Source organism: Parambassis ranga, chromosome 20, assembly GCF_900634625.1.
Source record: "Parambassis ranga chromosome 20, fParRan2.1, whole genome shotgun sequence".
Classification (NCBI taxonomy): domain Eukaryota; kingdom Metazoa; phylum Chordata; class Actinopteri; family Ambassidae; genus Parambassis; species Parambassis ranga.
The window spans coordinates 3,265,874-3,288,007 of record NC_041040.1 but is presented as its reverse complement, the minus strand read 5'-3'; the positions used below and the strand labels follow the sequence as shown (position 1 = coordinate 3,288,007).

Here is a 22,134-nt window from a genome sequence, read left to right as displayed (position 1 = left end):
ATGCGAGCTGCCGCTAAAACCCAGGGAAGAAGAAGAGTAATGACCAGCGCATGCGCAGACGTGTGGATACGGAGATACTCGGGACTAGCTTGTCGTAGCGTTAAGTCAGTTTAGATCTGTACTTTCAGTGTCTCCTGGTACCAGATTATCGTTTAACAGTTGATTGTTTCTACCGAGCGGGACTACAGAGACCCAAGGCGTAAAAGAATATGCCCAAAAATAAAGGTAAGCGGCGGATGAAGTCGTCAGTCCGTGTTTTTCCGTGTGCTAATTGTCTTCGCCTTGTTCGAGCCCGCCGTGAAGACACACGCAGTGAAAACGTGACACCGACCGGCTAACGCTAGTTAGCAGTCCGTGTCTGTACGGTCCATACGGAGCCGTGAGCAGTGTGTCTGCGTGTGACGGCGATTTTCCGTGTGAATTAATCGCATGTCATAAAGAAGTTCGTTTTGATTAGACAAAGTTACTCTGGACTTTGTCTCCGCTAACCAGCTAGCTCACGCTATTGTATTTACGCTGCTACCTGACACAGCTAGCTAGCTAGCTAGCTAGTCGCTAGCCAGTTAAACCCCACCCGGTTCGGCCTTTATCATAATGTTCAAGAAGAATCTGAAGTAACTGTAACAGTAACTCTTGACCCGGATTATTAAACATATTTCGAGTTTATTTAGGTGAACAACACTGTAGTGGCGTCATCAAAATAAGCTAACTAGCAAAATAACGTCATCATAGTAGCTAGTTTAGTTTGGGTCCTTGAGTTTTTCGTAGTCATAAAGTTGTTGACATTTATGACGGTCACAGTTTAGGGATTAGATAAATCTCACTGGATGTTTAGTTAACAGCAACAGAATCACATGACATGTTGAAATCCGGGATTATATTGATTTTATTCGTGGTCTGTGTGTAGATCTGTAAATTATCTATCTGTGTATGTATAACACTGAGAGAGATGTATTAAACTTCAATATCTTCTAGCAGGAAAGTCACAGGTGAAATAAGTGTCAACTAATACTCATACAGACCCTGTGAGTATAATAAATATATGATTTAACGTTGACTGTTTCTCTGTTCACAGGTAAAGGAGGAAAAAATCGGCGACGTGGAAAGAATGAGAACGAGTCGGAGAAGAGGGAGCTGGTGTTCAAAGAGGATGGACAGGGTGAGTGTTAGTCCACCGGTAGCAACAGCTGAACTTGTTCAGATAAAAATGGCCAATGGCTTTGGGTCCATGGGGGGTTTACATTGACTTGGACTGTTATCCTACATGTTTCTGATTGTTTCAGACTGTGTGTTGTCTAGCAGAGATCGCTACAGCAAGGTGAAGGCCGTTGAGATATGTAGCAGAAGTTGTTATTCACTAGATGGAGACGGCAGCGTCCCTGTAGAGTCAGCCTGGTCTGTGAAGGAGTCTTAGGTGGTTTAGGACGGACCGTCAGGTGCTGAATGTTTAACAGTGAGGTCAATCAGTTTTTAATCGGTAGCACGTCTTTTCAGTCGTGGTTTCTGGAGTCCACGTTGACCAATAAAACCAATACTGGTAGTGTTTTTAGAAATATATTAATATGTGAAGTGCAGTCTGGCACATGGTTGATTGATTGTGTCCCCTGGGCCTCTTTGACTCGTCACATTACATAAAACAACTCTTATTTGTTTTGGTGTCAGCAGGGAGACTCCTGGTTACTGCACGTATCATATGTTAACATCTGGTTAGCATTCAGTAAGACTTCCTCAGGACACATCCTGTTTATTACCTCAGATTGACAGTTTCCCCCCCTTTTGTGGTCCAGAATATGCTCAGGTGATAAAAATGTTGGGGAACGGGCGTCTGGAGGCCATGTGCTTTGATGGAACCAAGCGGCTCTGCCACATCAGAGGAAAACTCCGGAAAAAGGTAGGAATGTCCTGACTCCTCACACACCTTTCCCCCCCAGCAGCAAGCTCGCTGAAAACCTCCCGATGTGATGCTGCGTCAGCGTTTCCTCAGTGGTCGGTCAGCCGCCGTTCATGTGGCAGCATGAACTCGGTTGACCGTGTGTGTGTGTGTGAGAGAGAGAGAGAGATGCTGAACGCCTCTGGGTAATCTCTGCTTTGTTTTGTTTTCCTTCAGGTCTGGATTAACACGTCAGACATCATCCTGGTCGGGCTGAGGGATTACCAGGTGTGTTAGAGACACACACACACACACACACACTGTTCAGATGGTTAAAGCTGCCTAAACTCACTGAGGGGGTGACGCACAGGTCACCGCCTGCGTTGGCCAAAATGAGCAGCACCCAGCGCTCTGAAATCCTCAGTGTATGACACCAAACCGAGTTCAATGTTTGTGGAATATTCTTGTACTTTACAGCGAAAAATCTGCTAATTAATCGAATAAATCTGAAAATATCTCCCTGCTTCTAAAACAAATGTGTCATCGACCTCCTGCAGTTGTCTGATGGGACCTTCTTTAGCACGTCGCTTACTCAAACCTCAACTTGTGTTTCAGGACAACAAAGCAGACGTCATCCTCAAGTACAACGCAGACGAGGCTCGCAGTTTGAAAGCGTACGGAGAGCTGCCGGAGCACGGTGAGTGTCCCTGTGAACAGAAGGTCTCTTTATAGATTAGACATGTGGGATTATGACAGACTGAGAGATGAAGATTATACAAGGTCAAACATGGGAATATTACAGTTTCACTTTCAGTTGCCTGTCCATCAAACACGTGGGTCGTAGCGCTGCTTTAGTGAATTCAAAACATTCACAAAGGTCCTGGAAGCTGAAAGCCATGAATTTAGTGGCTTGATGTAAACACAGTTTGAACGGTTTTAGCTGCCAGTGATGCGTCAGGCGGTCTGTGGTGGAGGTTTGTCTCCCCCGCCAGGTTCAGAGTGGTTCAGCAGTCGTTGATCAAATATTTGCAGAATACTCCTTTTTAACTCGACTCTTCCGCCTCGCAGCCAAAATCAATGAGACGGACACCTTCGGGCCCGAAGACGACGAGATCCAGTTTGACGACTTCTGCGATGACGATGACGACATTGAAGATGTACGTTGGTTCAGTTGTTTTTCGGACAGTGCAGGTGAACGTTGCCGTGATGTTAATGTTTCCATCTGGTGTGTTTTTTATCTTTCAGATCTAAAGATCGGCCCTGGAGGAGGACGGCGGGATTTTACTAGAAAAGCTCAGATTGGGATGTTTCGAGGCGATAATAAAAAACAAAATAAAGATTCTTCTGTAACAGTGAACCAATAATAATTATTTTTATTAAGATCAGCCAGAGCCAATCCAGTCTAGTTCATTAACACAGTTTGCCATCAGTCTTGTTGTTTGGAGAAGTGGTCGAGGCGCCGCTGTGTCACGCAGACCGTTTCCTCCTCTGCAGTTGGATTGGAGAATCAGAGTAGGCTGATCACCAGCATCGTAGTCGCTGTGAAATCTGGAGCGTTGCTTAGAGTTTTACTTTTTTTTTTTTTTTTGCTTCTAACATCAGCAGAGCGGCGAATGTGTCCTTTCATTCATGGAGCTTTTTTTTTATTGTAGAAGAAACACTCTGTTCTGTAGAAGCCGACACCGTGTGACTGCAAGACATCTCACATCAAACGCGTCGTCTTTTAAACATGTATTTATATAAATTCCACGCTCTGTGGAATTTAAAGCACTCTGGATTCACCAATAAAAAGATCAACCTTGTGTTTTGGGGCCGTCTGTATCATTGGAGCCTGTAAGACAGTTTGAAAGCTGTTTTATTGATGACGGAGGAGAAGTCGGGACCTTTAGTTTGTTGTTGTCCTGTTGTGTTTTGGTTCAGATCACGGCTGAAAGAGGGCGTTCCTCCTCCTCTTCCTCCGAGCTCAGAGAGGAGTCACATGTATTTTTCTATCCTTTCCCTTGTTTGTTTGTTTCCATGTTCTGTTTAAAGCTGCTCACTCTCAGTGAAGCTCGGCCTCGCCGGCCGCTCTGTCTCACACTCAGACCAGTGGTTCCCAAAGCTTTCCTAACACACACACACACACACGCCAGTAAAACCTCACAGAGAGTCGTGCATTGTTTAACCGCCAGAAATAAATACGTTCTATATATGCTCCCTCCCTCCTATAGAAGCCGGTCTGTCTGGGAGCCACTGGTCTGTGCAGCGTTGCTGTTGTAATTTTGAATTAATGAAAATGTTCTATGATGTTTGAAGGCTGGGTTTCCAATAAAGATCTTAACTCCACTGAGGCCGCGTCGTGGTTTGTTGTGAAACATCCTCTGCTGACATCATGTGGACCCGCTGCCGGTTTCGGTTCTTGCAGTGCAGACAGAACGTCTGATCCTCTGATGATGAACCTGCAGCTCCGGGCTCTGAGCCTGCTGCTTGTGGTTTAATTTAAAATATGCATAGTTGATTTATTTCAGCTGGAAGCCAGTTTGTCAGATAATGTTATGTCCACATAAAAAAACATAATCCTTGTAGGGCCTGCGGCTAGATCCCACTTCAGCTTTAACGTTTACATTCAGTGATGCAGCCACAGTTTGTTTAACATTCGGAGTGATCTGAGATGATGATGGAGGATGGTGGATGTTTCTCCAGAGGGAGCAGCTCAAACACAACAATCATAAAAGGAGGGACGTCTTCTACCAGCTGTGAATGTTAAGAACCAGATGAGCCATAAAATTCTCAATAACAGAGGAAACTATGACTCCAGCCGCTGTCTGAACACTGTAACAAAATATTTAGATAAAGATCTGAAGAGCTGTTATTTATAGTTCCCATCTGACATAACTTAGCGTGTGTGTGTGTGTGTGTGTGTTGTGACCCATATCCCAGCTGCCTGCCTCGTTCCCATCTCGCTGTGACGTAACAGCAGCCGCTGGGGCCGCTCGCTCGCTCCCCGCACGTGCGCTCTGACACACGAGCCGCTTTCGCATCATGCGGCCACGTGATGGCGCAGGATGTGTGTGTGTGTGTGTGTGTGTGTGTGTGACCGCTTCATCAACTTCATTTAATGAGTGACAGTTATTCTTCCGCCGCGCTGCATAAAATAGTTCTTTAGGAAGGCGGAAGGTTTTTTTCTTTTTTTACCTGGTTGCTAAGCGACGCGTAACGGCGTGAGGTTGCGTATGCATATGCAAATTAGCCAAGTGTGAAGCGGCCACAGGTTTGTTTGAATAAATTCCACTGGATATTTATCTAAATATATTTATTTTACTTTTAAAGAAAAGTCTTTCACAGCCTCGTTCAACTATTAACAATATTCCACGGTTTTCTGTGATACTTCCTGCAGCTCTGTGTCATTCAATCTGCTGTATGTTTGCCGAGCACCGTGGCGGCTTCATGCTAGCTCCCGCCCCTCTCCGTCCGCGCAGCTGGTAGCATCTCCTCCTCCTCCTCCTCCTGAGTCACGGAGCTCCCGCTGCCTGTCCGCGGCTCCTTGGAGGTTTTGTTCCGGCTCCAAATCCTCGATGACCCAGGTGGCTCCGAGCCGTGCCGACATGACAGGTGAGGGGACGATGAGATGTTTCTACTGTTCACAGATCCATGTGTGTGGGGATGGAAGGGTTAAAGTGGCCGCACCTAGGAAAAACCTATGGATGATCATAAACAAGCCACACACTGCAGAGGACAGGGGACAGAGGACAGGTCATAGATCTATGTGTAATCATCTGTTTGATTATTGTCCTGCTGCTGTTTTTGTTGTGTTTGGGTGGAGTAGCTGCTGTGATTCATGTTAAATATTGATTTGATGTTGTTCATGTGAGAAATGAAAAATGTCCTCTTCTAGAATCTGTATTATAAATGTGGACATGTCTGTCTGTGTGGCTGTGTTCACACTCCACATACATGCAGAGGTGGCTCTTAACATCCTGCGTTAGATTTTGGGTGGATGTGACCTAACCCATCCACCCAAAATCTGCAGGGCGGTCACATCAATAAAAAAGATGCAGCCCGGTTTCTGCATGTGATGTAATTTGAAGTGCGGCAGAATCCTTTGGACACCAGGGACTCGGATTAGCATGTGTTTGCATATCTAATGTCTGCATGTGTTCAGAGGACGTCTCTGTGTGCGCAGACCTCTGGTTGCTTGAGATGGAGGAATAAAAGCGTAGCGTGGAAGTGGGGCTCGAGGTTACACTCAGAGGTCTCACACTGACACCTGACCCCAAAGGCAGCCTGCTGACTGACAGGAGACTTATTGCATTCACACGACAGGACAAGTGTATGTGATCGCTATGTGTCTGAGCTCCTTCTGTATTGAGTGACGCAGGAGTCACGTTCGCTCCAGCTTTATGTTTTCAGCTCTGGGCGGCGTAGCATGAATCAGATCTGGCTCTCTCCTCTCTCTCCAAAAACAGCCCTGGTCCCTCCTCCTGCCCCGCTGCTCACCAGCAGGCATGCATCTCCTTCTCGATCACTGAGCAGCCATCGCAGCCCTCCAGGTAAACGTCTTATCACATCCTTTAAAGAGCTCCTTTTATTTACCGTTTAGCTGTTTAATTGTCTCCCTATAGGAAATAAGAAGCAAAGTGATGTTGTATGACAGATTAGGTGACAGGTGACCTCATCATTGAACGCTTCCTTCATCTGTCTCCAGGCTCCCGGCTGAATTTAGCAAAGGATCGACCGGACGACAGAGAGAAGACACAAGGTATGAGTAACTCTCCAGCTGGTGGAGCTGTGCGTGGTCTGTCCTGTTCATCTGTCACTGGCACACACACACAGACTGTGGGAGAGGCGTACATGAGAAAAGACATGTTTCATTTTTATTTCAGCAGAAACAGAGAAGCAGCTCAGGGAGAGTTCTGTGAACAGGTTTTAGTTCCTGAGTAGATAGAAGGACGGGAAACCTTCGGGTCAGTGCTCTGATGCAGGGATGATGCAGGGACAGTATACACAGCAACAAAAACAGACCTAACACAACACGTCATACAGTAACAACTCATGCTGTTAAAAACAGGAACAACAGCACTTTACAGAGATCCATACTCCCTCCCATAGCCCTGTCCAGACAGACTCTGTTTCATTAACATTTCTGTGTATGTCAGCACAAAGCCTGCGCTGATGCCTGGACTTCCTTCTTGGTTGGAATCTTGTGCGTTCCTCCTCTCTGTTTATGTGCCAGAATGCTGTTTAGAAAGAAGAAAGAGGTCCGTAGCTGGTACAGAAAGTGACCCAGGTGCTCCTTCAGACATGAAGCCGATACCTTCAGGTGGCTGTCTGAAGGGGCTTTAGTAAGGAGAGTTATAAAGTGACATGTTCACACCTTAAAAGTGATTTTCATATACTATTTTTAGTCAAAACTGTTGTATTTATCCCATATCAAACTCACAAAGCAGACAGAGATAACAGCCTCACTTCTTATATTAAGCTTTAAAACCTGAAGGAGTCCTTCCAACCCAGTCTGATGTGAAGCAACTGCAGCATTTTGTGGAGAAAAATGAAAAAAACATCCTCAGAATATCTCGAGCAATCATCCTAACTCTCCACCTCTGGTGCATGCAGAGCTGTCGGAGGCGCTGCGGGATAAGGAGCGCCGTGTGCAGCAGCAGCTGGAGCGCAGCGCCGAGGAGCGAGGGAGGAAGATGGAGGAGCAGAGGAGGAAGGAGCTGCAGCGCAAGGCGGCGGCCGAGGAGAAGAGACAACAGCAGAAGGAGGCAGAGAAGGTCAGAGGTCACAGCACACTAGAGCTGTGTTTACACACTGGATGGATGGATGGATGGATGGATGGATGGATGGATGGATGGATGGATGATGGATGGATGATGGATGATGGATGATGGATGGATGATGGATGGATGGATGATGGATGGATGATGGATGGATGGATGGATGGATGATGGATAGATAGATAGATGGATAGATGGATGATGGATGGATGGATGGATGAATGATGGATGGATGGATGATGGATGATGGATGATGGATGATGGATGATGGATGATGGATGATGGATAAGATAGATAGATAGATAGATAGATGGATGGATGGATGGATGGATGATGGATGGATGGATGGATGATGGATGATGGATGATGGATGATGGATGGATGAATGATGGATGGATGGATGATGAATGATGGATGATGGATGGATGGATGAATGATGGATGGATGGATGATGGATGATGGATGATGGATAAGATAGATAGATAGATAGATGGATGGATGGATGGATGATGGATGGATGAATGATGGATGGATGGATGATGGATGATGGATGATGGATGATGGATGATGGATGGATGAATGATGGATGGATGGATGATGAATGATGGATGATGGATGGATGGATGGATGATGGATGGATGAATGATGGATGGATGGATGATGGATGATGGATGATGGATAAGATAGATAGATAGATAGATGGATGGATAGATATGTTCCTCTGTCTGCTGCCTCCACCATCTCTCTCCTTGTTCACACACTGACTTAACAAACACCCAGATGGTATTTTTGATCTGAAGCATTGTTTCCCATCATTGATCGCCCTCCCTTTTCCTTTTCCTCTCTCTCCACCTCTGAATTAATCATGTCGATCCATAACTGAGTCGCTGTGTTTTCACCTCCTGTTAGTCTGAGTTTACGGCAGCAGCTAGTAATTAATGCAGAAGCTCTAATGACTTTCTGTCCACTGACCAATTGTGTGTGTTCAACTGAAACGTTATTATAGCCTCAGCATCAGAGAGCAGCTGCAGCTGGAGGAGATGTCCAAACTCTCATCTGCCCATTTTCAGTAGCGCTCACTGAGGTGTAAACTCCGTGGTGGACACTAGACTATTGTTCCAGTATTGCTGCTGCATGACTTCCTCATGGGGGCTCACAGGGTCTGCAGGCTGCTGTGGATCTCTGTGCACGCAGAGCCTCAGTGTGAAGTGTGAGATATGTCTGACCCACTGAATGGACTCCTTTAGATGTGAGGTGTGCTTCACAGATGAAGTATGGCTTTTGTTCTCATTCCACTCACTGGATGAGTGGGCATCACTGACTCATATTAATACACGTTTAAGTGATCTGCTGCTCTGTGCAGTAACACACATCACTGAGCAGCACATGAAGGGTTAACAAGTGACAGCGTGGTCCACAGAGGGTTGACCATTCACCACTCACACTGAGACGGGGGGACAGGGATGGGGGGGTAGTTACTGTCTACTGATCAGGCGGCCTGTTTGCTTGCCCCTCCTCCTCCTCATATGCATAACTTAATGACATAATGATCGGTTGGGCTCATGGGAGGATGACATCACCAGCGTGTCACGTGCCGCTTCCTGGAACACACAGTCGATGTTGGCAACGCAGTGACAGGCACATCCTTCACCTCAGAGGAGGAACAAAAACATGTTATTGATTTGATTGTGAGCGTTTACGGCGTTCTATGATCTTATATGTGACCGCTGAATGTTTGACCTGCCTGCTGGACGGACAAACAAGTCTTAATATGTTTATTATCTCCAAAAACTGGGCATGGGCAGGAATCTGGACACCTGATGTGTAGAAATTATGAATTAATTTATTGTTCCAATTCCAAAGTGATGCATTTTAAAATCATCAAAGTTAAAAGAGCACAGTTTCACACATAATCTGAGGAAAAATAATAATAATAATTTGTGCACAATGGTGAGCTCCTCATTTACATTCATCAAACGCCTAAATGATTTCAATATTTTATTGAATAGTTGCTTCTGTTGATCAATAATCTAATCACTGCAGCTGTAGATTGGAGGTTGTTAAAGCTCAGATTGCAGCCATTTTCTGATTAAAGTGAATGTAGAGATTCTAGATTTGTGTGTCATCGTGACCACTTCACCAAACCTGCCTATTAGTTATGATTTTTTAAAATCAAGATGCAGCAAAGAGCTGCTGCATCCCACTCCCTGAACATCCCTCTACGTTTGATCTGTTTTATCTGTGTCTCCCTCCCTCACCTCCTCCTCCCCCTCCTCCCTCCTCCATCTCTCCTGCAGTTTGTGAGTGACTCTGCATGCACCTTCAGCAAACCCCCCACAATGCTGAGGTGGAGCTTTTCCTGCCTTTATATTATGTAGGCAGTGAACTGAAGCAGCCACAGTATCAGCTGTGTGTCCGCCTGCAAAACCACCGTGTTAGTGGTCATCAGCTGGAAAACCAGTATGAGAGGTGTTGGTGTAAAACAAAGCTGATCCTAGAAAGACAGACACATGACTCTTCTTTAATGGATTTTTAATTGATTTTTTTTATTTGACCTCATTTGCTACAGGAACATTTCACATAGGTACACAAACAGTGCACCTATCAGGAAATAAACAATTAAACACAAATCTCTGTGTGTAAATGTAGATTATGTATATATATATATATATATATATATACTATATTATCGATTGACAGACATGAAACAGACAGACACACGTGTCAAACGTGTTTTAGGAATGTGTATTTTGTGACGAGGGAGTGCAGGAAAGAGGAAGAGGAAGGTGAACGAGGAGAAACAGGAGATAAAACAGATGCAGCCAGTATCAATATCTCATCCACCCACTCAGTGTGTGTGTGTGTGTGTGTGTGTGTGTTCATGCATGTGTGTGTGTGTGTGTGGGGGGGGGGGTGGTGGCAGGTTGCATTTTGCCCCCTTCTGTCTGCCTAAAATGCTCTGTGAAACAGGCTCAGTCATTAGAGAGGGAGAGAGAGAGCGAGAGAGAGGGAGAGGGTGGGGTGAGTTGAATTGTGAGGTGGGAGAGAGAGCGAGAGAGAGAGAGTCAGTGCTACCTAGAGGGAGCGGCAGACGGAGAGAGAGAGAGAGGGAGCAGTGCTGCTGTATTATGTATCAGTGAGTGACAGGCGAGCAAGCGAGCGCTGGTGACCACCAGCAGACAGTGCAGCCGAGCGTGAAGAGGACGGAGGGGCGAGGCCGCTGCTCATGTATGCGGTTACCATGGCGCAGCTGTCTCCGAGCGCATCGCCCGGCGTCCGTCGCCGTAGCGATGGCTCGGTGAGAGAACGTCTCTTCTTCCCTGTTTCTGAACACAACGAGCAGGAGAGGCTGGAGGCCCTGGTACGCCGAAGAGCTGGCGGCGCCGATAGACGAGGGGGAGGAGGAGGAGGAGGAGGAGGGGGAGGCGGAGAGGAGGCCCGAGAGCACCTGGATAACAGGCCCAAGCGGTGGACATGGGGAGGACCGCCTGATGGCGTGGAGGGTGAGTATGATGGGGAGGAGGGGGATGTTGATGGTGATGATGTCAGTGAAGGGTTGGAGACTGCATGGACTGTACGGGTGGATGCTGATGGGGGCTGGGAATGATGGAGAAGAAGATGTTTGAGGAGGTCTGGAGGTCAGGACGAGAGGGAAGAAGAGGGGGGGATGGTGGAATGAAAGGGTGGGGACGCCACCGCAGAGGAGGACAAAGAGCAGGTGGAGACGAGGAGGAAAAGTGTGGAGTAAAATAACAGAGAGGGGCAGTGGATGGAAAAGGGTGTGGAGGCTGCAATGCGCTTTGTCTCGGAGCCCCGTCAGGGTGGAAGAGGCTCAGTGTGTGTTTACAGTGTGTGTGTGAAGCTTCGGAGTGGGAGTTGTGTTTTTAAAATAGCCCTTTGCTGGTGGATTTGCTACAGGTGTGTGTTTGTGTGTCACTGCTGTGTTGTTTTATTGCTGCACTGGGAGGCAGAGCTATGTCTCAGAGGACCCAGAGTTACACATCTAACCTTGAACACAGCAAGGCCGCACACATAAACACGGACAGAGTGTGACGTGACAGTTTGTCGTCCCTTGTTTCCTGCGTATCGCGTCACGCTCGTGTTTTCTGCCATCGTGTCGGCGTGCAGCTACATCAGCCGGGCCCCGAATGCTGCGATGCATTCATAACACCATCAATTATTCACAGCGCCCATCAGCCGAGCCGTCCTGGCACCGACCTGGAATCAGGGTCCACCCAGCAGCTCGCCTGGCTCCGGCCGGGCCCAGCAGCAGGGAGGCTGCTGTGGGATCTGTCGGCCCAGCAGAGGGCTCACTGCAGCAGAAACAGCAGCGTCTCCTCTTACAGCTCCACTCGATGAAAGGACAGAGACTCACACAGTGTGTGTGTGTGTGTGTGTGTGTGTGGTGCAGCTTTCTATCTTAGTTAAGTTTAAACTGACGAGAGCAGCCAGTGTGTGCTGAAAATATGTTAGTTTTACAAGCTCTATGGTCCAGGCTTTGAGAGACGTTGATCTCACTGAGTGGCTGATGTTGCACGTTCTGTGTTATTTTGTGTAAAAATAACAGGACACCAACACATCACAAACTACAGGGCAATGCCACTAATTACTCAACAAACCCAAAGGCTGCAGGGACATAACAGAAGTCCAGAATATTTGGGTTGAATAGAAATTATAGAAGCAGCTGAAACGAAGGTCAACGTATTGTTTTGCTTAAAGCGGAACCCACCATGGTCCACTTTCCTCCAGAGAAGAACAATCTCAACAGCTTCTCTCTGCTCGCGGTCCCCAGTGGATAAACCCTGAGGTGTTTGGTGATCATCTGACTGTCCTTCTCGTGGCAGCAGATGGAGTTAAGAGACTGTCTTATTGATTATTGATTATCATACAGTTTGCCGATACATCAGAAGTGGTGGAGGATAGAATGAACGGATCAGTCCAGCACGTGTTTACAACAGTGTGGTCTGTGAATGGACTCGGCAGAAAAATAATAACAGCAGCGTTCTCACAACCCGAATGCCTTCACTGCTCAGCAGGTTGTTTGCTTCCCCCCTGATGAACGCTTGGATTCACAGGTCGCCTTTGAAGGCAGCGTTGCACGGTGTTCAGCGCTCGGCTTGTCCTGCACATGCTGCTTTGATACATGAAGTTTTTGGTGATGTGTTTTCCTTTGTGCTTTAAATCAGAGCCTGATGGAGGCTGCTTGTTGTTACCTGTATCAAAGTGACGCAGGTGTGTCCGTGTATATGTGTGTGTGTGAGTGTGTAACGCTTTGCTTTCTCCGCTCTGCTTCACCTGCTGCCCAGGTAACCCTAAGACCCCGCCCTGCCATGCCATTGGCTCCGCTCAGCCCAGTCAGCTTCCCGCTGCTTCCAGTGCCAGCCAATCCCGTAACGGTACAGACCACATGACTCTGTGTGTGTGTGTGTGTGTCACGCCCATAACCACCCACCGCCAGTCCTGCTGTGTCACCTGCAGCTGATCCGTTGTCTGCATGTTAATGTGGACTGTGTGTGTGTTTGTGTGTTGGTTGTGTTAAAGATGTTATTTCTGTAACATAGATGCCATGACAACCTTCAGTACAAACACTGTCTGCAGAAACAAATGCAGATATCCACCATGTAAAGCTGACAACATGATGGAGCTAAACCACACAGCCAGCTCTGAGAGCACTTATGTTGTCGTGTTAGCCGACCCCACTGTGAAAATCGCTGTTAGAATCAGCTGACGGTTCAGAACGAGACAAAAAGTCAGATTCACGCAAGATCTGCTTCAGCTGGGATCCTCTGGTGATTTATCAGAATCACAGATAAAGCACTTTTGCCTCAAACAACAGACCTGATGTTTTAGAATCATGACGTTTCTCCATCTTAAATGAATCCAATCTGCATAAATCAAATTATTTTTGTCCAAATCACTGAAAGGAGCAGTTTAATCTGCACAACCCCTCTTTAAATATCTGCGTCTACAATATACAACATTGACTGTTACTCCACATACTAAAACATGGCCTCCTCAAAATGTAGGCTGACCTGAAAGGTCAAGCAAATGTACGACCTTAGAGAGAGACACACACCTCCTGCTCCTCTTCCTCCATTTTCATAGTTCATATCTGAGCTAGCAGCTAGCGGGTGTCTGGTTTCCAGGATGTTTTTATTCCCGACCCAACCGACACATGAACAACTACACACACATGTACACACACATGTACACACACACACTCTCCCACCCCCGCCCTGATCACAACAAAGATGGGTTGCTCCACTTCCTGCCTTCCTGGCCCAGGGCCTTGTTTAGCGACGCATACACATCATCCTCAGCAGGGACCCCAGACTATAGACCCTGCTCCCCCACACACACTCACACACACCAGACATTCGCCCTGTAGCTATCAGTGAAATTTTACCAGACCCCCCCGCTGCACTGAGGCAGCCCCACACACACACACACACACACACACACACACACACACACACACACACACACACCATCCAGCAGACATTTCCAATCATTACTGCTCCATATTAGATGCGCTGTCTGTTGAAACAGCCTGCAGGCCTGTTCTCTCTTCTGTTGAACTGCTGCTGCAGTTTTGATCAAACTTACTTGTTGTTGTGATATTTTGAAACTTGATGACTCGTTCCTGGTGAATCATACATGACACTATTGTTCTTCGCCTGCCTGCAGTGTGAATGCTGGATGGATGCAGAGAATATATCAGAAAAGGAGCTGAGACTTCAGCCAGCTGGGAGTAAATCATTACATTAATCACATTTTTGATCAATACTGTACATACATCTGAAGGTTGGGTTCAGTTTGTTAATCAGAGCAAATGTATCAACAGACATGAATCAAAGCTGAAGCTGTGAACTGACAGGAGCAGACTGAGTGTTTGGGTCCTGATTGGCTGATGTCTGAGCTCCTTCTCTCCTTCTCTGCATGTGTTCGTGGTGCCTTCAGGTGCTGTGTGAAACATTTGCCTCTCAGCTTCATGGGACTGCAGTGGCTGCCTCTGTATCGTCTTCCTCCTGCACTCCATGATGAAGCAGATTGCAGACACGTCTGCCTCTGCTCGCTGCTCCACTGCTTCATTTCTGTCTTACATCACCAAGGTTAATTCATTCAGTGACCGGCCCAGCGCATTGATCTGCAGGATTATTTTCTGTCTGAGCCGGCAGTTTTGTGTTTGTCGTGTGGTGGCTGTTTGTGATGGGATCAGGACGATCACTTGTCATTAGTGCAGCAGCAGGATTCAGTCGTTTGGTTCTCAGCTGTTCATGTGTCTGGTTTACTCTTCTTTCTCCGCTCTTTTTAAACCAGTCGTTGACTTCCTGTCTCCACCTGCGGCCGATCAGCCAATCAACAAACAGCTTTCCAACTCTTCAGCTGCCCTCCACTCACCAGAGAGAGGTGAGACACTGCTGGTGTTATGTTTAATGTTATTTTTAACACTTTTAGATGCAGCCTCTAGTGGTCATTAGAGGAACTGCAGGCTTCATGTGCTAACGCTGCTGTGTTACTATTTCACATCTGACCTTGAACACATTTATAGACATTACAACCTATCACATCAGAGGGCAGAGAGGGAAAAGACGACTCTTTGCAGACAGTTGAGACAAAGGAAAGCTAGAAAGGGAACTACGCCATCTTCAAGCCAATGATTGCTGTTCATCTGACATAAATCGGACCATAAATCATAATGGAAGAAGAGGGTTTTTCTATTCAGAAGCGACAAGATGACTTCCCCAAGAAAGATTTTAGAGATGTATCTGCATCATCTTACACCTAAGTGTCAGAAATGAACCTGTTTGCTCCTCCTCGCTGACAGGAGTTTCTGATTTTGTCCTCTGCCTGTGTGTATGTGTCACATGTGTGTCGTGGCGTCTGTGTGTTGGTCTGTGATCCATCAGTGTCTTTTGTGTCCCATCGAACAGCTTCAACCAACAACCACAGACCGTACAGGAGTGCCTCCAACCGCAGAAGCATCGCCGGACTCCCCGAAGAGACGTCCAGAGCCAAGACACCCACGGTGGGCACACACACACACACACCTAACACTTCATTATACATAAAGGGTACATTAGCAAGTGCTATGGTAATCTTATTAATATGCAGTCACACACACACACATGCCGGCAGCTGTAAGCTGGAGATTCAAAGGTCTTTGTGTAAATGCATGTACATGCAGCTGTAAACAGGGGGGTGGACGACTCGCTGCTTGTTTGTATTTTCCCTCTGAATCAAGACATTCTTCTGATTATTTATGAAATGATATTGTTGCTTTATGCTTATTGCTGGAGAGCAGTAGAGCCCTTCTCATGTTTTACACCATAAATCAAGTGGCTGCAGGTTTCTGTCCAGGTTTCTGCTGCAGACGTGCAGAGAAATGAAGCTGATACTCTAACAAGAAAATAGTTTCAGTGGTTAAGAGGGAGAAAGCAAACGACAGAGGAGGAAAGCCTAAAAACAATGTTCAGAACTGTGTGAATGAAATATACAGGCAGAAAGGAAAAAGGCCTCATGGTCATGTCAGGCTGCTTTTACAGCAGCTGTATTCGTGTTTAAAACACATGTTGTAGGTCATGATGTAAAGTTTCCCCCTGTCTAAATATTTCTCATGTGTCTTATTTTATTTCTTATTTCTGTCAAATATTGGACCTGCAGGGGGAGTCCCCAAACACACCTGTCCGCAGCGCTTCCTTCAAGGCCAACAACAAGGGCCCAGCCACACCGAAACGGTACACACACACACACACACACACACACACCTGTGGCCCGGGTCACAGTCCAGGTCACACTGACGGTGTGTTTTTTTAGGATGAGGTCAAACCGGAGTCGTGCCCAGTCTCCCTGCTCGCCTGGACAGTACCCCCCCTCCCCGCTCCGACAGAGAGCCACCACCCCCGGCTCTGACGACAGGGGCCACAATGAGGTCAAAGGTCACAGTACCCTGGAGAGGAAATCCACCAAAACTGAGAGTTCAGAGAAGAAGATCCCCAAATCCACCAGCAAAGAACTGAATGCAGGTACAGACAGTGTTTGTCACAGTTAAGTCCTTCATGCTGCCGTTTTTAGGATAATCACTCACAAAGTCCCAGCTCCCAAACAAAACACACACTTCTCTGTCAGTATGAGAGGCACAGTAAGCATTTGAATGTATTCTGGACAAAGCTGGTCTGATTTCACAGCAGTTTCTGCCAAAAGATTTTTCCACAAATGTTCATTCCTCCTTCACCACCATCCTACTCCTTCATCCACCCACACAGAGTCTCCAAGCACCCCCACAGGCCGGAGTGTTGGTGGGACGATGGATGCCGAGGAGGCGTCCAGACTGCTGGCGGAGAGACGCCGAATGGCCCGAATACAGAAGGAGCTGGATGAGAGACAGCGGCAGGAGGAGGAGAGGCGAGCGATCCTGAACTTACACTTACCCCAGATGTTTTGCAGATGGAGCTATGAACTGGTTAAAAGAATTCTCCCTAAAATCAATATTAAAATCAGGTTTGGTTCTATCAGGCTAATGGATGTTCTGAAAATAGTCCCAGAAACATGAACCTGATCCTCCATCATGCAACATTTGAACAGATTCTAGTGCCTGCAAAGAATAACATGAACTATGAGTAAGAACACATGTGACACCTTTACAGGAGCCGAGAGGGATTACAAGAGAAAACTGTTCCTGCCCGTTAAGCTCACACCTCGTATGTTCCCTCAGGCTGAGAGCTGAGGAGGAGCTGAGGAGGCAGCAGGAGGCGAGGGAGCGGCAGGAGAGAGCCGCACGCCAGGCCGAGGAGGAGAAAGTGAGGCGGGAGGAGGAGAGGAGGAGCAGAGAGGAGGAGGAGCGAAGGCAGAAGGAGCAGAGATGGAAGGACATGCAGGATCAGCTGGACAGAGAGGTCAGTGTGTACAGAGATCTGCAGTCCCTTCTGGAGGATCATGTTTACATGCAGCTGATCAGAACTCTGATTTCATTTGAATCGACACAGTCAGTGATGTGCAAACACAAACATTTCACTTGACTGTATTGTAAAACAATGAGTGACTGGATGTCTGTCTGGTTTCAGAGGGAGGAGGCCTTCCTGCGAGCCCAGAAGGAGGCTGAGAGGAAGAGGCATGAGAGGGAGCTGCTGCACATCCAGGAGGAGCACGAGAGGCAGCAGAGGAAGAAGGTGCCACAGATCCACATGTTTCACATAAATACAGACATAAATGTGTTTGATTTGTGGTGACAGCGGCTTGTTTCATTCGTTTTAATAGAGAATTGAGGAGATTATGAAGAGGACAAGGAAGAGTGAGGTGGATGCTCCATCTGGTCCCTCAGGTTAATATCCTGCCCCGCTTCAATGACACACACACACACACACACACACACACACACACACACACACACACACCTGTTTTTCTGCTTCTTTCACGTTTTTAGTTTGGACATGAAAACCAGTTTTTCAGCATTACTTCTTCCTCTCGGTGGGGTTGAATGTGATCAGTGTCAGCTGCAGTGTGACTCAGCAGAGTGACACAGGCGGGCTAACAGCGCCTCCTGGTGGCTCAGAGGCAGCAGCATCGACACAAAGAATACTGCAGCGCTGGTTGAACTCGGTGACATGAACTGGCTCACATGAGGACTGTGTTATCAGCACAGCTGGCCCCAGGGGAACACGACCCAATCGATGGTCACTCAGTGTTCCACTTTAAATGGATCTTTGAGGCCTCACCTCAGCGTCAGTCAGAGTGTCATTGATCAGGGAGATGCAGTGCCAGTGTGGTTGATCATAGACGTCTAAGTGCTGAAAGTCTTCCCTGCTTCTGGTGTGTCTGCAGCCTCCGAGGGGGGAGCTGAAGCTCATCCTGCAGAGGAAGATGCTCCGACTCCTGCCGAAGCCCCCGTCATCATGCTGGGGCCCCTGGAACACAAGAGCTGCGTGGACGAGCTGTCTGATGGAGTCCAGTCCATGGACGTCAGGTAGGTCCTCCACATGCACACACTGAAGCTTTCTACACATCTCAGCCTGCTGTCTGTGCCAAGTCTCAGCTGCACTGAGGTAACTTCCTAAATACTGATCCGGTCAGAATGTGCTGACGCTGCTCAGATAAAACACAAAAGACTTATTACTTGTCAGAGCGGTGACAAACGAGCAGCTGATTGATTTCTAATTATTGACTTACCATCAATTATTAGCAAATTCTCTTAAAATGTAAAGTGGTTTAAACCAATAACTGATTATCTGAATCCTTGCTGTATTTCAGCTGTTTAACCTTCTAAACCTCCAAACCTGCAGTGGCTGGGAAGCCATGATGGAGTCAGCGGTCACATGACCAACATTCAGAGAGTCTCTGTCTGACCTGCAGCTTCCTGCAGATGATGTTAAATATACTGGACTTCTAAAACATGTGGAGCTCACATTTGTTCCTCTGTTGGTAACACCTGTGTGGACACAGGTGCACATACTGATTTCTTTGGATAGAGTTATACTCACACAGACACTGTCTGAATAGTCTGTTTGTATTCATACGCTGCCTTATGATGGGCTAAAGCTGAAGAGGCGAACAATAAACACTTGTCTTATCCATGAGATACTTCAGGCTCCCACAGCTGACACTGTTTAAAGGAGAATAAACACAACAAAGACACAGTTAATAAAGACTTTAACCCATTCTGTTAGAAGACATAATCAACACATGTAGCCGTGACTGATTGTGCAGACTGACGAGGTTCACAGCAGCAGAATATTCAATTGTTGCTCATAAAAAAGTTTTTTTAAAATGCTAATAAAAGACAAACTGTGTCTCCGTCATCGTTGTTCCTTTAAGTTCTCCATCTGTGTCCATCAGCCCTGTGTCCAGGGACGAGCAGGCGAGCGCTCAGGAGTTTTCACCCGTCACCGAGGGAACGGACGGCTGCCCCCTGGAGCACCTGATGGATGTCGACGCCCCGGGACGAGGACAGCGTCCGGGCGCAGAAACGCCCCCCTACACTAAACTACAGGCCGGGGTCGGAGACCTGAACAAGAACCTGCTGATTCAAGCGTACAGCGCCGCCCCTGAATCCTCCCAGCTCATCCACAGCATCGGGCCGAGCAAGCTGGACGTCCAGTAGCTAGGTGGAGACACAGACTCCATGCCTCCTGTACCAAAATCAGAATTAGACAAAATGTTAAATTATGGTGACGGTTCTCCTTCTGTCCTTTTTTTTTCAGGACCTTTTTCTGGAGCTGGCAGGTGAAAAGGAGCCAGGAGAAGCAGGCCGAGGGACCATAACCTCCGTCTGCAGCAACAGCAATCATCACATCCACAACCAACAGCAGCTCAGCACCTGATTTCTGTATTATCAGTCCAGTCACACACAGCTGTTAAGCTTGGACCACATGTTGAGGCAGTGCAGACGGGCAGTTCTGACCCCACAGAGTGAAAGACACACACAACGTTAAAATGATGTGAATATGTAGCGACGAAAAAGAAAAAGGAAAAACATCCGTGCAGGTTTATTATTGCTTGGGGACAGGAAGGGTTAAGATTTAAATGAGATGCACCCCCCCCCCTCCACATTTGGTCCTGTTGAATGTCAGTCCTGCCCATCTGCATCACCACTAAACTGAACTATCATCTGCTTCACTCTGCTTTTATGAACTGTAAATAGGCCGGACTGGGCGGTGGATCTGTCCCTGTTTGGAGGAGGAGGAGGAGCTGGAACACTGACACTGCTGTTGTGTGAATCCCGTGTAGCATCTTCAGTGAGGATTAGCTAGTCGAGCTGTTTACTGGCTGTGCTTGTAGCTGTGTGTGGGAGTCCCTCTCTCTCCCTCTGTCAGTGTTTCTGATGTTGACTTCTCTACTCCTGACGTCGACTCCTTCTTGTGTAAAACCCGGCCTGCTGTAGATTTCCTGCCACCCTGACGCTGGAGAAACCATCAACGACTGATATTAGGAGCCTGCAACACGTAGCCGATAGCTTTGGTTTCTCTGCTGCTCCCGACTCCACTGATGGACATTTGTGGACGGGCAACAATGAGGCCAAAGGGAGGGGAAAACATAACCTGTCCTGTGTTTTTAAAGCGGGGACATATTGACAGTGTGTTGTGTGTTTGTCTGGCACCGACTGTAACCATGCAAGCTGCAGTTTATAGTGTGCACTTACCGTAGTTGTGTGTTTCACTGCTCTGAAGCTCATCCCTCCCTGACTAAAATATACCTCACCGATTGAAAACAGCTTTCACCACCTCACAGCTCATCACCTCTGAGGCCTTAAACCTCTGTGCAGTCTGCACCCAGCTCCCCCCTGCTCCACCCTCCGCCTCTCATCACTGAAAGGAAGCAGAGAAACCAGAACGTCTCCGTCATGTGTTTTACATTTGCTTTTTTTTATCTGATGAAACAAGCGAGGAGGATGTGAGGTTAATTAGTCAGTTATGGGAAAGCTGAACCACCTTTAGCTCCAGAAAACACCAGTAACATATAAGTATGATCAAGAGAACAGAACTTTGGGATGTAATAATCTCAAAGCTCCACCCTTAAACTTAACTCATGTCAAATTACTTTTTATTTCATTGTTTAATAAACATTTTGCACATTTTCTCTTTCTACATTCCAACATCTGCCGACAGGTTTTTCCAGATTTGACCAGCCACCAACCAAACTTTATCCAAAATGGAGAATTGTTTTTCTTGAATTTAAACAAGTTCTCATCTGCTTCATGCCGTTATAAACCATCCAGATTTCTACACATTTAGACTGACAGCATGACCTCAGTGTCCTGAACAGCAATGCATCTTATTGCAAATGAAGATGTTCATGGTGTGGAGTAAACATTCTAAAATCGGAGTCTGGCTGCAGCAGAGACTTCTTGTTGTGGGAACGTTGGTGCCACGCTGCACTTTGTTCTACTTCGTCGCGCTCCTCCATCTCCACCTTCGCTCATTATTCCTCCAGATTCTGCTGAAGCTCTGTGTTAGAGGGTCTCCTGGGTCCCTGTGTATATGAAGAAAAAATAAAGGACAAAATGTTTATCCTATACTTAAACTCTGTGACACTGCAGCTTGGTGGAATATATCATTGTAGATGTGGTGCATGGATAACTGCTGAAAAAGAACAATAAACTTCATCAAGCCATTTGTGTCAGTGGGCCTGATAAATAAACATAACAGACACTGTCAGGAGATCATTCAAAGGGAAACGATGGGGGATTCAAAGTGTGTATGAGATGTGTAGTCTGACGTTCTGACGTAAGATAATCTAGTGTAGGGCTTAAAGCAGCCACTTTTATTTATCTCACCGTGTGTTGACTTTCTGCTGCACTGAAATTAAAACTGATCTGCAAATGTTGGACTGAATGATGACTTTTTATTGCCTTGAACTGTCCCTAACCCTAACATTCCTGCAGGCTTTCAAAATAGAACTGATTTATATTTGGCAATGAAAAAATCTGTTAACAAAGGCTGTAATCTTTCTAAAAATGTGTACCAACATTTGTCATCCAAAAAGGGAATATAGAGATTGATAGCTTCGATTTCT

The 22,134-nt window shown here is 46.8% G+C and overlaps 3 protein-coding genes across 8 annotated transcripts in view; all 3 read left to right on the top strand.

Annotated features, from left to right (window-relative positions):
- The window catches only part of LOC114452823 (NLR family CARD domain-containing protein 3-like), a 1,046,161-nt gene that overhangs the window by 853,827 nt on the left and 170,200 nt on the right, over positions 1–22,134 (top strand). The window lies entirely within an intron of this gene.
- Positions 36–3,672, top strand: eif1axb (eukaryotic translation initiation factor 1A X-linked b). The gene is made up of 7 exons (XM_028432413.1): positions 36–225; positions 1,076–1,159; positions 1,788–1,891; positions 2,108–2,158; positions 2,486–2,567; positions 2,939–3,027; positions 3,116–3,672. Exons 1-7 carry the CDS (start codon positions 210–212, stop codon positions 3,119–3,121), a joined length of 432 nt encoding a protein of 143 aa, XP_028288214.1. The 5' UTR covers positions 36–209; the 3' UTR covers positions 3,122–3,672.
- map7d2b (MAP7 domain containing 2b) lies at positions 5,347–21,841 on the top strand. Of its 5 annotated transcripts, none has more exons than XM_028432356.1 (17): positions 5,347–5,461; positions 6,316–6,399; positions 6,555–6,608; positions 7,463–7,623; positions 10,970–11,129; positions 12,933–13,022; positions 14,947–15,036; positions 15,537–15,655; positions 16,291–16,364; positions 16,444–16,652; positions 16,893–17,031; positions 17,342–17,522; positions 17,691–17,795; positions 17,884–17,947; positions 18,448–18,589; positions 19,438–19,727; positions 19,824–21,841. In XM_028432356.1, exons 1-16 carry the CDS (start codon positions 5,425–5,427, stop codon positions 19,721–19,723), a joined length of 1,995 nt encoding a protein of 664 aa, XP_028288157.1. In that variant the 5' UTR covers positions 5,347–5,424; the 3' UTR covers positions 19,724–19,727; positions 19,824–21,841. The 5 variants fall into 5 exon arrangements, with proteins under 5 accessions (XP_028288157.1, XP_028288159.1, XP_028288158.1 ...); XM_028432358.1 differs by having other exon boundaries at positions 15,561–15,655; positions 19,824–21,840; XM_028432357.1 differs by having other exon boundaries at positions 19,459–19,727; positions 19,824–21,839.

Bases quoted from the DNA above. Each gene is read 5' to 3' on its own strand.
- map7d2b (XM_028432356.1), top strand. From the start codon at position 5,425: ATGACCCAGGTGGCTCCGAGCCGTGCCGACATGACAG. The intron at 6,400-6,554 runs GTAAACGTCTTA...ATCTGTCTCCAG, and splicing joins CAGCCATCGCAGCCCTCCAG to GCTCCCGGCTGAATTTAGCA. The intron at 7,624-10,969 runs GTCAGAGGTCAC...CACAACGAGCAG, and splicing joins AGCAGAAGGAGGCAGAGAAG to GAGAGGCTGGAGGCCCTGGT.
- eif1axb (XM_028432413.1), top strand. The intron at 1,892-2,107 runs GTAGGAATGTCC...GTTTTCCTTCAG, and splicing joins GAGGAAAACTCCGGAAAAAG to GTCTGGATTAACACGTCAGA. The intron at 2,159-2,485 runs GTGTGTTAGAGA...CTTGTGTTTCAG, and splicing joins TCGGGCTGAGGGATTACCAG to GACAACAAAGCAGACGTCAT.